Source organism: Aquarana catesbeiana, linkage group LG12 (assembly GCF_042186555.1).
Source record: "Aquarana catesbeiana isolate 2022-GZ linkage group LG12, ASM4218655v1, whole genome shotgun sequence".
Taxonomy (NCBI): Eukaryota; Metazoa; Chordata; class Amphibia; order Anura; family Ranidae; genus Aquarana; species Aquarana catesbeiana.
In genome coordinates, this window is record NC_133335.1 from 58,629,290 (window position 1) to 58,643,852 (window position 14,563).

At 41.4% G+C, this 14,563-nt stretch overlaps 1 protein-coding gene across 6 annotated transcripts in view; it reads right to left on the reverse strand.

Moving 5' to 3' along the window:
- The window catches only part of LOC141114279 (NXPE family member 4-like), a 217,350-nt gene that overhangs the window by 121,383 nt on the left and 81,404 nt on the right, over positions 1 to 14,563 (reverse strand). For 5 of the 6 annotated variants that reach the window (XM_073607874.1, XM_073607872.1, XM_073607870.1 and 2 more), the window contains one exon: positions 8,564 to 8,782. The exons of the other annotated variant lie outside the window; for it this stretch is intronic. In XM_073607874.1, the coding sequence (XP_073463975.1) occupies positions 8,564 to 8,782 (219 nt within the window). The remainder of the gene's footprint in view (positions 1 to 8,563; positions 8,783 to 14,563) is intronic. 6 annotated transcript variants of the gene reach the window in all.

The window sequence follows — 14,563 nt, forward strand, 5'->3', positions numbered from 1 at the left end:
TGCTCCCCTCAAGCATTCAAGACACTTTGTGAAAAACGAGCTGCCATGCACAGGACTCAGCCACAGTGGCAGCTAATTTGCCTCTAAGAACCTGTCATTATGGAGTATAGCCTACTCAGGTTAATTGCCCTTCTCCAGATATTGTCTGGGATTAAGAGGTGCAAGGATGCAATATATGTGGGGTTCAACTTCTCCCTTTGGTGAAAGCTGTTGAAGATGTCCTAAAATGGTAGTTTCCTGTGGAATCCCCAGTAAAACAGCAGAAATATTTCAAGCACCTTACAAACAAGCGCTGTAGCTTTCTATTGCTGTTGGAGCTTAAGGATGTCATTTTGGAGGAATGGAGTAGGACCAAAAAGAAAATATTGTTCCAAAGCATAAAGGGAAAGCTTTTTTTCTTCAGAAATCAGGATATTCAGCATATGGAGTTGGTTCCCTTAGTTGATGCTGCTCTCTTGACATTAGTCAGACACATAACACTGCCTTGAAGAGGTGAGCACTAAAACAGGCAGCCCTTCTTCCATTTTTACACAAAAGAAAGTATTTTTTGTCCCTTTGGACTTCAACCCTTTTTGCTTGGTTGTAATAGGTTTAGGAGCCGCCATTTCCAAACATTTTCTATATTTTTAGAAATCTGTTAGAAATTTTGTATATAGCCCTACAGAACAGAGAGTACACAGTCCACAGCTGATTTTCCTGGTAGTCGATTTTGGAGATAGCATGGGGCCATAATTACCCCCCCATGTGGTTGGAATATCTGCATCAAACAGCATGGTTCTTCCTTTTTCACATAGAGTACAGTTCATTCTTTCTTCAACCCTGTTTTGTTCTGGGCTGTATGGTACAGTATTTTGAAATATTATGCCATGCTTTCTAAGAATCACCTGTGTTATCACCTATATATTCAGTTCCATTGTCAGTGTGCAATACACTCATCATTTTGCCGAATTCGTTGCTTACTGGAGCCAACTACTGTTCATGTTTCTCTGGTATTTCACTTTTGTTATGTAACAGATATAGTGAAGTATACTTGGAGTAATCATTTTTAAAAGTGAGAAAATACCTCTTCTTTCCTGGAGTCAGTTTTTCCATTGGATTGCAAAGATTGGTTTTAAGAAATAAGTCCAGAGGTTTCTTAGCTATGCTGTTAATCTGCTTTGGAAAGGCGTCTTCTTTCCAAAAATTGGCAAAAGGCTCTGCATCAGGAGTCTGGGATGTTTCCTTTTGGGGCCACGCCTGCCCAGACATACCTTGTAGGAATCTGGTTTCTTCTTTATTGGCATGATTGGGTGCCTCAACTCAGATGCCTGGATCTTCAGAACAGTTTCCTCAGGACCCGCCCGGTGTTTAAATGGTCCGTCATGTCTCAGGTTTGTGCCACCATAGTTGCCCTGCCCCAGTGACAGGAGAAGCATTTTCCTGTCTTATGTCAAGCCATTAGTAGTGCAAGGGCAGTGGTGCCAGTCCCAGCAGAAGAGAGGTTTCAGGGCATGTATTCTCCACTTTTCATGGTCAGCAAGAAGTCAGGAGGTTTAAGGCCCGTTATTGATTTGACTAAACAGTTTCATGCTAAAAGAAAAATTCAAGATGGAAACATTATATTCCAGGCATTTCATCCAAGTGACTGTCTCATCTCAATAGTTTTAAAGAATGTTTATCTTCATGTTCCAATACTAAAGTCTTTGTGAGAGTTTCTCCAGTTTTTGGTAGCGTTGAGCATTGGCATTTTCCCCACCTTCAGCCTCTCTAGTTCTATTTGGGTATTTATCAAGGCCTTATGCCATGTACACACGAGCAGAATGTCCGACAGAAAAAATCAGACGGAAGCTTTTCATCGTCTATTCCGATCGTGTGTACGCCTCATCGGACTTTTTTTTTCCAAAAATTCTGACGGACCTAGAAATGGAACATGTTCTAAATATTTCCTACGGAACCAATTCCTATCGGGAAACCTGCTCATCTGTATGCTGTTCCGATGGACCAAAAACGACGCATGCTCTGAAGCAAGTACGAGATGGAAGCTATTGACTACTGGCTATTGTACTTCCTTTTTCTAGTCCCGTCGTACGTGTTGTACGTCACCGCATCCTGGACGGTCGAACTTTGGTGTGACTGTGTGTAGGCAAGACCGCTTGAGCGGAATTCCGTCTGAATTCCATCGGAGAAACCTTCGGAGTTTATTCCGATGGCAAAATTGGTTGTGTGTACAGGGCATATCTGGTGGTTGTGGCTCTCATCAGAAAAAGAGACTTCAGAGAAAACTGAGAACTTCTAAGTGGGCTTGTTCTCAGCTTCTAGTGCTAGATTTGACCACTACCAGTCCATCTTGATTAAGTTCCCCAAGACAGCATTCCTCGTGGCTATTAACTCAGTCAAGAGGGTTTCTGAGTCTGGGGGCATTTGGACACTTTTTAATATCTTTAGAAATTATATAGGGCAGTGATGACGAGCCTATGGCACGCGTGCCACAGCTGGCACGCAGAGCCCTCTCTGTGGGCACCCGAGCTAAGTCACCAGCTTCCATAAGGCGGCTTAAGTAACCGTCTTACAGCGCCAGCGCCACCAGGATAGGAGGGGTGGAAATCCCCCAGCTAGGCAGTCACTTGCACTGGCAGTGCCGGCATGGAGGAGCAGGCTGGCTTAATCGCATCAGTGTGATTGAGCGGCGGGCGGGTGATTTGCTTAAATCCCTCCCTGCATGCACTGGGGGCAGCCCAGTGGAAAGGACTTGCACTGAGTGTCTGCTGCTGTAAGCAGCACCACAATGCCTCTGTAAACTCGAGGAACAGAAGAGTGACTCCTCCCTTCCTGGACTTTGAGTGCCAATAGGAGAGCGGAAACCTGTGCAGGGACTCAGGTCCCTGCTATAGGGGAAAGGGAGGGGACAGAGGACACTAGTGTATGTGTGTGTGTGTGTGTGTGTGGTGATGTGAAGGGGGCAGAGGACACTGCTATGGGCAGGGCCACCCCCATAGCAGTGTCCTCTACCTGTCAGGGCTGGCTCAGCCCTTCCTTCTCTGAGTTGGCTGCTCAGCTGTCAGCTAATTGCCAGCTCTCATCTCTCTCCACAGTTACCCAGCTGTTCCTGATCCTGCTCGTCTGACCTGCCTACTTAAAGCTGTCCAGCTCACTTCATCTCTGCCTTCACCTTGGTCACAGCACAAGAAACCATCTCCTGCGTTCCTGTTTAAAGACTGGCTTTGCTGACATCCCTTCTGGGTCCTTATCCTGCTTGCTGTTCCTCTACTTGGATCCCTGACTTCTGACCTGGCTGATTACCCGATCTGGTTACTGAACTCTGGCTTGGCTGACTACCCGATCTGGTTACTGGACTCTGGCTATGCTTTGACTATGCTTACTCTATTTACATTTTTATTTTTATTAATAAACAAGTGTGATTTTACTGTACTTCTGTCTCGGTCTGGTTCATGGTTTCTGACACTACCATCCTTCACATCACTCCCCCAAAACCCTGCATTCTAAACACAATGCACTCCTGATCCCTGCATTCTAAGAGTAACAGACTCCTGATCCCTGCATTCTGAGCATAAAGCACAAAACGTTTTTTGGACCCTTAGGGCTCATTCAGAGGGGCGATTAGTCCCATCCTTTGTGCAGAGCTGCTGGCAGGTTTAATTCGGTGTTGGCACTTTTAAATAAGTTGGTTTTTGTGTTGCAGTTTGGGCACTCTGGCTCAAAAAGGTTTGCCATCACTGATATAGGGTCTGGGATTCAGTCTTTGCAGATGACACCAAGCTATGCAGTGGAATAACATCCTTACAGGATGTCTCCAACTTACGAGCCGACCTCAATGCACTGTTTAATTGGGCGACTATGTGGCAAATGAGGTTTAATGTTGATAAATGTAAAGTTATGCACTTGGGGGCTAAGAATATGCATGCATCATACATACTAGGGGGAGTAGAACTGGGAGAATCCAAAGTGGAGAAGGATTTGGGGTTTTTGGCAGATCATAATCTTAATAATAGCATGCAATGCCAAGCTGCGGTTTCCAAAGCAAGCAAAGTCCTTTCTTGTATTAAAAGAGGGAGGGCTTTTTTTTCAGCTGGAACTTGGTGGAACGCAGTTCCACCACCTCTGGCTCAGGCCCTCTGCTCCCTGCTGACCACTATAACTTGAAAACACAAAAGTCTGGCTTCTATGCCTATAAGTGACAGCTTAGTCCCCAACAGCTTCCACAGATCAGATCTCCTGAGTGGCTCCCACTGAGTGAAGGACAAAGGAGATGCAGGTACACAGGGTACAGTGCAAATGCCAATATCACCACTAGATGATCTCCCTAGAGCTCATCTAGAGCTGGCTGGGTGCTTCTGCTTAATACAGCAACAAAAATAAGACCTGTGGAAGATGGTGGAGCTTTTAAGGAGATGGGGAGAAGATTCGGGCAGTAGAGGGGGGTTGTATGCAGAGGTCAGAGCAGAAGAGGGGTGATTGTGAGATGTGGATGGGGGGTGCAGAGGTAAGCAGCTGTGGAAGAATGCGAATTCTGCACTCTGTGTGTAGAGCACCGCTAAACTCTGCACTCTGTATGCAGTGCACCCCTGAACTCTGCACTATTTACATAGCACACCCTGAACTCTGCAGTCTGTACATATTGCACTCCTGGTATTTAATGACCCTGTTAAAATGCCCCCATTGTTAGTGAAATTTTACCACACCCACTATTTGATGTGGTTTGGAGGGTGTGTGTAAGAGACCAGGGGGTTATGATTGCCCCCCCCAGGGCAGTAGCCAAGCCCTTATACCCTTTTTATGGCTAATAACTTGCATATAAGTCTTCAAAATGTGGACTTTTGATTTCCCAAGTTCGGCTCCTATAGACTTCAATGGTGTTGTTACTGGTGCGAACCGTATTGGGGGGGGGGGTGTTCAGCCCATCTATACTCGCAAGAGCCCATCTATACTCGCAAGCTACATCCTTATTCAGAGTTTCTGACCTCCTACTCATGCCTATTTCTGGAAAGAACAGAGGAAGGCAGGCTTCTTCAAGGAGCATCACTGCATGGATTATGCTGGATTGTGCTGGCTATACAACTGAGGTATTAGGCAAAGGGCTTGGTTTCTCCAGAGGCAGTGACTGAGCACTCTACCAGAACTGTGTCAACTTCTTTGTGTTATAAAATGTTGTATATAGCCCTACAGAGCAGACAGTGCACAGTCCACATGGGCTTATCTGCTGCTTAATTGCAGACAGGAAACAGAAACGTTATTATCAGAGAAAAGACATAAAGATTACAATAGATGCAGCTCCAAATGTATAAACAATACTATCTACTGGCTAATGTAGTTGTTTCACAAAATGCATGAACAATGTATTCCAACACTTTGGCAGCTTCCTGTGGGATGAAGGACACCTAAGGAGGCGATTTGTAAGGTGGCATTCTTGGTTATCCATCAATACATATATGGCTCACTACCACATGGTGCCAGCGTTGTTATCTTCAGTTAATTTTGGCCTTAAAGTGTCATCAGATAATAGCTGCAATTAAAGGCTTTGTTGTTTAGCATTCCAACCCTTGTTTTTAGCTAGATTTTTCCCAAACATATGCTGACACAGAGTCAGTCAGCTGATGTGGTGTCGGCATCAGTTTTCAGTTTTTAGCCTTTTTCCCTTTGTTTCATCTGGTGAACCTGCCAGTAAGTCTTTTATTGTTCAACCTCCCTTAACAGACCAAGCTGTCAGACAAATTAGCAGTTAAAGATTTGAGACAGACAATTTAACACAGGCAGGGGTGCTTACAATGGCCAGCTTATATATATATATATATATATATACACACACACATTTTTGACATTTTGTCATGTTACGACCAAAGACATAAATGTATTGGGATTTTAAGTGATAGACAAACACAAAGTGGCATATAATTGTGAAGTGGAAGGAAAATGATAAATGCTTTTAATTTTTTTTTACAAATAAATATGTGAAAAGTGTGGCATGCGTTTGTATTCAGCCCCCTTTACTCTGATACCACAACTAAAATCTAATGGATCCAATTGCCTTCATAAGTCACATAATTAGTAAATAGAGTCCACCTGTGTGTAAATTAATCTCAGTATAAATACAATTATTCTGTGAAGCCCTCAGGGGTTTAGAGAACATTAGTGAAAAAAACAGCATCACAAAGGCCAAGGAACACACCAGACAGGTCAAGGATAAAGCTGTGGAGAAGTTTAAAGCAGGGTTTGATTATAAAAAAAATCACAAGCTTTGAACATCTCAGGGAGCACTGTTCAATCCATCTTCTGAAAATGGAAAGAGTATGGCACAACTGCAAACCTACCACGACACGGCCGTACACTTAAACTGACAGGCCAGGCAAGGAGAGCATTGATCAGAGAAGCAGATAAGAGGCCCATGGTAACTCTGGAGGAGCTGCAGAGATCCACAGCTCAGGTGGGAGAATCTGTCCACAGGACAACTATTAGTCGCGCATGCCACAAATCTGGCCTTTATGGAAGAGTGGCAAGAAGAAAGCCATTGTTGAAAGAAAGCCATAAGAAATTCCATTTGCAGTTTGCAAGAAGTCAAGTGGGGGACACAGCAAACATGTGAAAGAAGGTGCTCTGGTCAGATGAGACCAAAATTGTACTTTTTGGCCTAAAAACAAAATGCTATGTGTAGCAGAAAACTAACACTGCACATCACCCTGAACACATCATCCCCACTGTGAAACATGGTGGTGGCAGCATCATGTTGTGGGGATGCTTTTCTTCTGCATGGACAGTGAAGCTGGTCAGAGTTGATGGGAAGATGGATGGAGCCAAATACAGGGCAATCTTAGAAGAAAACCTGTTATGCGCGTACACACGAGTGGAATTTCTGACAGAAAGAGTCCGATGGGAGCTTTTCATCGTATATTCCGACCGTGTGTATGCCCCATCGGACTTTTTCTGTCAAAATTCAGATTCTATATTTTTCCGACGGAACAAATTACTATCGGAAAAAACGCTTGTCTGCATGCTGTTCCAACGCACCATAAACGACGCATGCTCTGAAGTACGAGATGGAAGCTATTGGCTACTGGCTATTGAACTTCTGTTTTCTGGTCCCGTCGTACATGTTGTACGTCACCACATTCTGGACGGTCGGAATTTGGTGCGACCTTCAGAGTTTATTCTGACGGCAAAACCGGTCGCGTGTACAGAGCATTAGAGTCTGCAAAAGACTTGTGACTTGGGCAGAGGTTCACCTTTCAGCAGGACAACAACCCTAAACATACATCCAGAGCTACAATGGAATGGTTTAGATCAAAGCATATTCATGTGTTAGGATGGCCCAGTCAAAGGCCAGACCAGTTGAGAATCTGTGGCAAGACTTGAAAATTGCTGTTCACAGACGCTGTCCATCCAATCTGACAGAGCTTGAGCTATTTTGCAAAGAAGAATGGGCAAAAATATCGCTCTCTAGATGTGCAAAGCTGGAGACATCCTCAAAAAGACTTGCAGCTGTAATTGCAGGGAAAGGTGGATCTACATAGTATTGACTCAGGGGGGCTGAATACAAATGCACGTCACACTTTTCACATATGTATTTGTAAAAAATGTTGAAAACCATTTATCATTTTCTTTCCACTTCACAACTATGTGCCATTTTGTGTTGGTCTATCACATAAAATCCCAATAAAATACATTTATGTTTTTGGTTGTAACATGACAAAATGTGGAATATTTCAAGGTGTATGAATACTTTTTCAAGGCACTGTATGTATATATATACTGTGTATATATATTGTTGCAAAACTACAAGTCCCATCATGCCTCTGCCTGGGGGAGTCATGCTTGTAACAGTCAGCCTTGCAATGCCTCATGGGACTTGTAGTTTCGCAACAGCTGGAGGGCCGCCAGTTTGAGACCCCTGCCCTAAAGCCTCGTACACACGATCAGATTTTCGGACGACCGTTCGTCTGTATTTCGTTGCATGCTAGTCTCATGTCAAAAATGAAGAGGTTACTCACAATACGAAAAGTCTTGTACGACAGAATACAACTTCAGAAGTGACATAATGTGTTGAATAGTTTTGTATGTATTCTTTTGTTTCTGAGCATGCGTAGTCTTGCTCTTACGATTTTTTTCAGATGAAAACCATACTGATTAAACGAAAATCAGGCGTTGAGTTAACATACGACAAAAATGTTCTAGTCTGTACATCCAGCTTTTGTCAGACGAAAAATCGCAATCGGCTGTCGAAAGCACCATACTAATGATCCAAAAATCGGCAGATCGTTCGTCGGATGAAATTTGACTTCCAATTTTCCTTTTGTGTGTACGGGCCTTTAGACAGGAGGTGTGCTACTGGCCAGATCCCCAGGTAGAAATAAAGGAAGAAATACTAAAAAAAGAAAACTAACACAGCCAGCACATTTAAGCATTGGTAAGCTGCATTATTTTACATGTTTGATTTGGGGTTAAATACAGCGTTAGGGTAAATTAAATAGACTTTGTAACAATGTGTCACCTGGAGACCATTAGAAGTTCACTATTTAAGTTGTGTTCCCTGGGGTTATGACAAAAAATTTCCAAAGGCAACATGGATACTTACTCTTCATGACTTTTGGGAAGAAATCTATCCATTGGCGAATTGTTGAATCACCCATCAAGTATATAATTTTCCCAGCCAAACATTTATTGGCATTTAATAAGGGCTCAAAGGAAGAAAGATTGCAATGTGAGGGGAACCATTGGTTCTTCAAGAAGTAGCCACTAGGGAAGGGAAGAGAGGTCCCAATTTGGCATTTTGAAGTTACATTCATAGAGGTTTCTGAAAAAGAATTGAGTTAACATAATACTTTTTTTTTAAAATCCAAAATCACCCACGCTATGTACTCCACCCATACCCAATGGTGTTGCAATTGCCCCTCTCAGACAGCAGCTGTTCAAAAGATGCCCAAGCACCCTTAGTGTATACTGAAATATATTCACAGCGCTATCTGTAATAAAATCATACTTAATACATATGGAGGCATTGTTATGTTAAGCTTGTGCATAGAAGAATAGTATACTAACAGAAACTTGGATCAGCACATGATAAGGAAGTAGGTGGGGGCTATACAGGCTTTGGGGGGAGTAGGAGGGGTTTTAGTAATAGCTCATTCAAGGCCGGAGATAGTTTACCTGCATACTGTACATATGATATTGTATAAAGTGAGTGCAATGTTTTATATTCATTCTTAATAAAAAAATGTCTACACCATGATTGAATTCCCCCTTATGTCCACATATATGGCTGAGCATTGAGTTCCATCTAGAGTGGTATAATATGGGTGGAAAAACACAAGGATGTGTAGCCAATTGCTGGCAGTGGCTAACTTTGCCTGTGTCATTTTGGAACATTCTCAAACATCAGCTGGAGTGAGCTTGTTTCCCTCTTGTGCTCAGCACAGACACTGCATCATCCTCTCCTGAATGCAGAGCGAGCAGAGATCACAGCTGAGAGCCGGGAATCTTGGGATATGTGGTCTGAGGAGCAAGGATTTGCATTGGAGCCAGACTGCTGCAGACTACAAGTTCCAGCCAGCTGGGAGAGAGAGCAGAATACTGGGAGAGGACATATATAGCCTGGCCTGGAGAGGAGTCTTTTTCTTGAGACCACAGTCTTCAAGTGGGTGCAGTGACCCGGATGGGTGCCACGGGCTAGGTGGTGTGGAAAGTCTCCGGTGGGTGCATGTGAGTGGATCCATCATCGCCAGCTCCCTGTCAGTCGAGTGACAGTTGAGGGTCACTCTCATTGTATCTGATACAGACCCCGCTGAATCCCAGTGTCGTTAGGTGCGCGGCCAGGCACTGTCCTCTGGTTGCAGATTCTTCAGGAGCCTATTGCGGGACTTCCTATTCCCTTGAGCTTTGGTGTCATCAGGATTGGTGAGTGGGCAGATGCCCACCCTCAGTACACCCTACAAAGACCTTCGGGTCTGGTATGGATTTTAAGGGAAACCCCATGCCAACATTAAAAAAAAAAAGCATGCAGCCTGACAGACCAGGAAAAGGGGGACAAGCGAGCGCCCCCTTCCCCCCCTCTTGAACCTCGGTGCATGCTGGGTCAGTGATGTTACAAGGGGGTGGGTCCCTTACCTATTTAAGAACTGTCAAATGGTGGAGCCTGCCATAGGCGGTCAGCCTTCATGGACATCGGAGCATTTTTTTTCTGTGGGCGCCCTGCCCGCAGACCCCACAACCACAGCCCAGGGTGTGAGGAAGAGACCCTTGTCCCCATCAACATTGGGACAATGTGCTTTGGGGCGGGGGGCAGAGCCCCTCCGCCCCAAAGCACCAACCCCCTATGTTAAGGGCGTGTGGCCTGGCATGGTTCAGGAGGGGGGCGCTCGCCCGTCCCTCCCCTGTCCCTCCCCTGTCCCTCCCCTGTGCCTGCAAGAACTTGTCCAGTATGCAATTGAGCTGCTGTGCTGCCCTGCATCCAGCGTGCTTTCCGAACGAGCATTCAGCACTGTTGGAGGTTTTGTGTCTGATAAGAGAGCACTTCTGTCCAGACTCCATGGAACGACTGACATTTATCAAAATCAGTCCTGGATTACAAGCAGCTATCAAGCCCCTGATGCCGATGTCGCTGATTAAATGCTTTCTGAATCTCAAATCTCTGAAAGACTGTCTAGGCTGCCTAGCTTTGTGGGTGTTGATTTCATCTGGAAGAAATATTTTGTAGGTTTAAAGGGGCACAATTAACACCAATTTTTTCATATTATTGCAATTTTTGACAGCAAAGCCAATAGTTGCTTTCATCAAGAGTACCTCTATAGGGTCACTGTGTGAAGGCACCACCAACACCGAAAAAAAAACAATATTTCTGCACCTGATTGACAGGTTCATATCATTTCAATTTTTGACAGCAAGACCAATTGTTGCTTATATCAAGAGTACCTCTATAGGGGTAATGGTGTGAAGGCACCACCGACACCCAAAACCCAATTTTTCCTGCACCTGTTACTTCTATCCAAAGTCTGTAAAAGAGACACCAGAATTTATCCAAAAAATCTCTAATCTTTTTCTGAGTGCACCAAGTTGTGGCCTCATCATACAGACCGGCTCCCCAAGCCATTGTTTACAAAATAAGGTAAGATTGTAGGGCAAATTTAATTTTCTGGGCTTTATAAATGTCATTATTGCTGCAGCAGGTTCTATACACGGTACAGATGTGCCACTTTACAGGCAGACAGTGGAGTCCCCCCAGGCACTATATTTAAAGCAATTTAAAATTTTTATAGTTTCACTTTAACCACTAGCCTACCAGCTCACGCAGATACACTGCGGCAGGTTGGCTCTCCTGCGTGAATCAGACACTTAGAGATAAGGGCTAATGTGTATTGTAAGAAGGCTGATGTTTATGTTAGAAAAGAAAATGTTGATTCCAAGGGTTCAAATAACGCTGGATAGAAACACATATTTTTTTTCTCTTTCCTTGACTGAGGGATAGAGAAAGAGACATATTAACAAATTGTGTTTTTGAAATGATCTATATCAATTACTGCAAATATACAAATTTGCAATTCTCATTATCTTAATATTACATTATATTGGAGATATTATATGCTAATTGAGTGAATCATTTTACATATATTTTTGGTTTAGATATTTTAATAATATTTTTTTATTTATTTTTTATAATATATTGTTTGGATATATTCATAGAAATATATTGGTATATCTTTATTCATAAGGATAGCACGTTTATAACATTATGAATATTTTTAAGTGAATGGGAATTCTGGGTGTGAAACTGTGCATATAATGGTTATTGTAGGTCCAGCCACAAACATGTGAGGGGGAAGTTAATTATGTGGATTGGACATTTTAACCGCTTGCCTACCAGCCGCCGTCATTATACGGCGGCAGGTCGGCACAATCCCGCAAATCACTGTAGCTATATGTCAGCGGGATCGGGATAAACTAGAGCTGCACGATTCTGGCTAAAATGAGAATCACGATTTTGTTGCTTGCAAGATAGATCACGATTCTCTCATGATTCTCGAGACGTAACATCATCTTTCACATTAAAACAAAAAAAAATTGGGCTACATTTGCTGTTTCGTTTTTTTTTTTTATTATTCATTGAAGTGTATTTTTTCCCAAAAAACTGCATTTGAAAGACCACTGGGCAAATACAGTGTGAATAATATTGCAGCAATTGACATTTTATTTCCTTTTTTAGCTTCTGCTAATATATATATATATATATATATATATATATATATATATATATATATATATATATATATATATATATATATATATATACAGTATATATATATATATAATGTTTGGGGGTTTCAAGTAATTTTCTAGCAAAAAATATTGATTTTAACTTAAGAAACAAGTGTCAGAAAAAGATTTAGACTTTAAGTGGTTAAACTTCCTGCATTTACACTTGTTTAAAAACTTGGCAGACTGCCTGGATTTTTTTTTCACATAGAAGTTTTATCCCTTTGATCTAAGAAGGAAGAGTTAGTTACAATGTTTCATGAAAAACTTGGCAGACTGCCCAAGTGAGCAGATAAGTCTCTCCACTTGTTATATGAAAGAATCGACAAACTCTGCAATAGAGATCGTCAGGGGGGTTGAATCGAGATCACGATTTTTTAACGATTAATTGTGCAGCTCTAGTGTAAACACACAAATCCTTGTTCTGTTCTGTGAGGAATGACAGATCATGAGTTCCTAATAGCTAGGAACCACAATCTGTCATCCCCTCTAGTCAGTCCCCTCCCCCTACAGTTAGAAACACACACAGGGAACACAGTTAACCCCTTGATCACCCCCTAGTGTTAATTTCAGTGCTTTTTTATAGCACTGATCACTGTATAAATGCCAATGGTCCCAAAAACGTGTCAAAAGTGTCCGATGTGTCCGCCATAATGTCGCAGTCCCGATAAAAATCGCAGATTGCCACCATTACTAGTAAAAAAAATAATAATAAAATGCTATAAATCTAACCCCTATATTGTAGACGCTATAACTTTTATAACTTTTGCACAAACCAATCAATATATGCTTATTATTTTATTTTTTATTTTTTTTTACCAAAAATATGTAGAAGGCCTAAACTGTGCTTTTGGTGTTGGAGAAGTCCTTTGAGACACCCAGCTGATACTTCTCAAAACAACAAATTTCTTAAATCCTTGGTAAAGTATTAATTTATCTTTTTACCTTTTTGGTAATTGAAGTTGTTTGATCAAATGCTTAATTAACCCAATCAATGTTGGTAGTTTCAGTTTTGGAATGAAATGAATTCTCACTGCAGTATGATTTTGTTTCCCTTTTAAGTAAAGAGAAATACATATCTTCTTATATCCAAGTTCAGAGGTTTTAACTTGAAGGTCTATTTGTTTTGAGAAGAAATCACACGTATTGAATCAACACCTAGTTAAGCTGTCATGAAGCGTTGAGACATGGTATTTTCTAACAAGAGCTTGTGGTAAAATTTCTCATCATTTATATCACCCATATATTTAATATTTGAAGTTATATCTTTTTGTATTTTCACCAATTATATTTGATATTATTTTGCACTGAATTTTTAGTTAATAAATATACACATCGTTGTATTAATTTTTGTCTTCAAACTAGCATGGATAAACAAATTTGAATTATTTGGTTGATTTGTCGAAAGACGTGAAAATTGCCTTAACCAGAGATTTTTTCATACTTCCATAAATATAATACTGTTAATATTTCAGTATAAACAAAAAAATAATGTAGAAGAATATATACCAGATTAAACTGATGAATAAATGTTTATTTTATTTAATTTTTTTTGGATATGTATTATAGCAAAAAAGTTAAAAAAAATAGTTTTTTTTTTTAAATTTTTGCTATTTGTTTGTTTATAGCGCATAAAATAAAAAATACAGAGGTGATCAAATACCACTAAAAGAAAGCTCTATTTGTGGGGAAAAAAGTACATCAATTTTGTTTGGGTACAGCATCACATGACAGCGCAATTGTCAGTTAAAGAAACACAGTGCCGTATAGCTAAAAATGGTTTGGTCAATAAGGGGGAAAATCCTTCCGGGCTGAAGTGGTTAAGCATCAGTAAATTGCTGCTCATTTAAAAATTATTTTTTACAAACTTTTTTCATTGATACATGTTCCCCAGGACAGTACCTGGACCCCCATAATCATTGTATGCCCAATTACTTGCATACTTGCAAAATGGGCACTTTTGATTTTTTTCAGTTTGGGTCAAATAGACTTCAATGGGGTTCGTCATGTGGTTCCGAACATTTGCGATGTTCAAAAGTTCTGCCGCAAACCGAACAGGGGGTCGTTCAGCCCATCTCTACATAAGAATAAAAATGCGGTGAAAACTATTAGAAAGCTATAAAAGATAAAAGGGGCAGCTATATGCCTGGAGGAAAAGGGCAGAGGATTGGTGAGTTTAAAAAAAATGGATTATGAGGAAGAAATGGAAAACTTGCTGAAGGTAGAGAACACATACAAAAAGCTGAATAACAATCCTAAGAAACTATATGAGAGGAAACTGAGAGCATATATAAAGAGAGGTAAAGAAAGTGGTATCTTTAACAAGGAA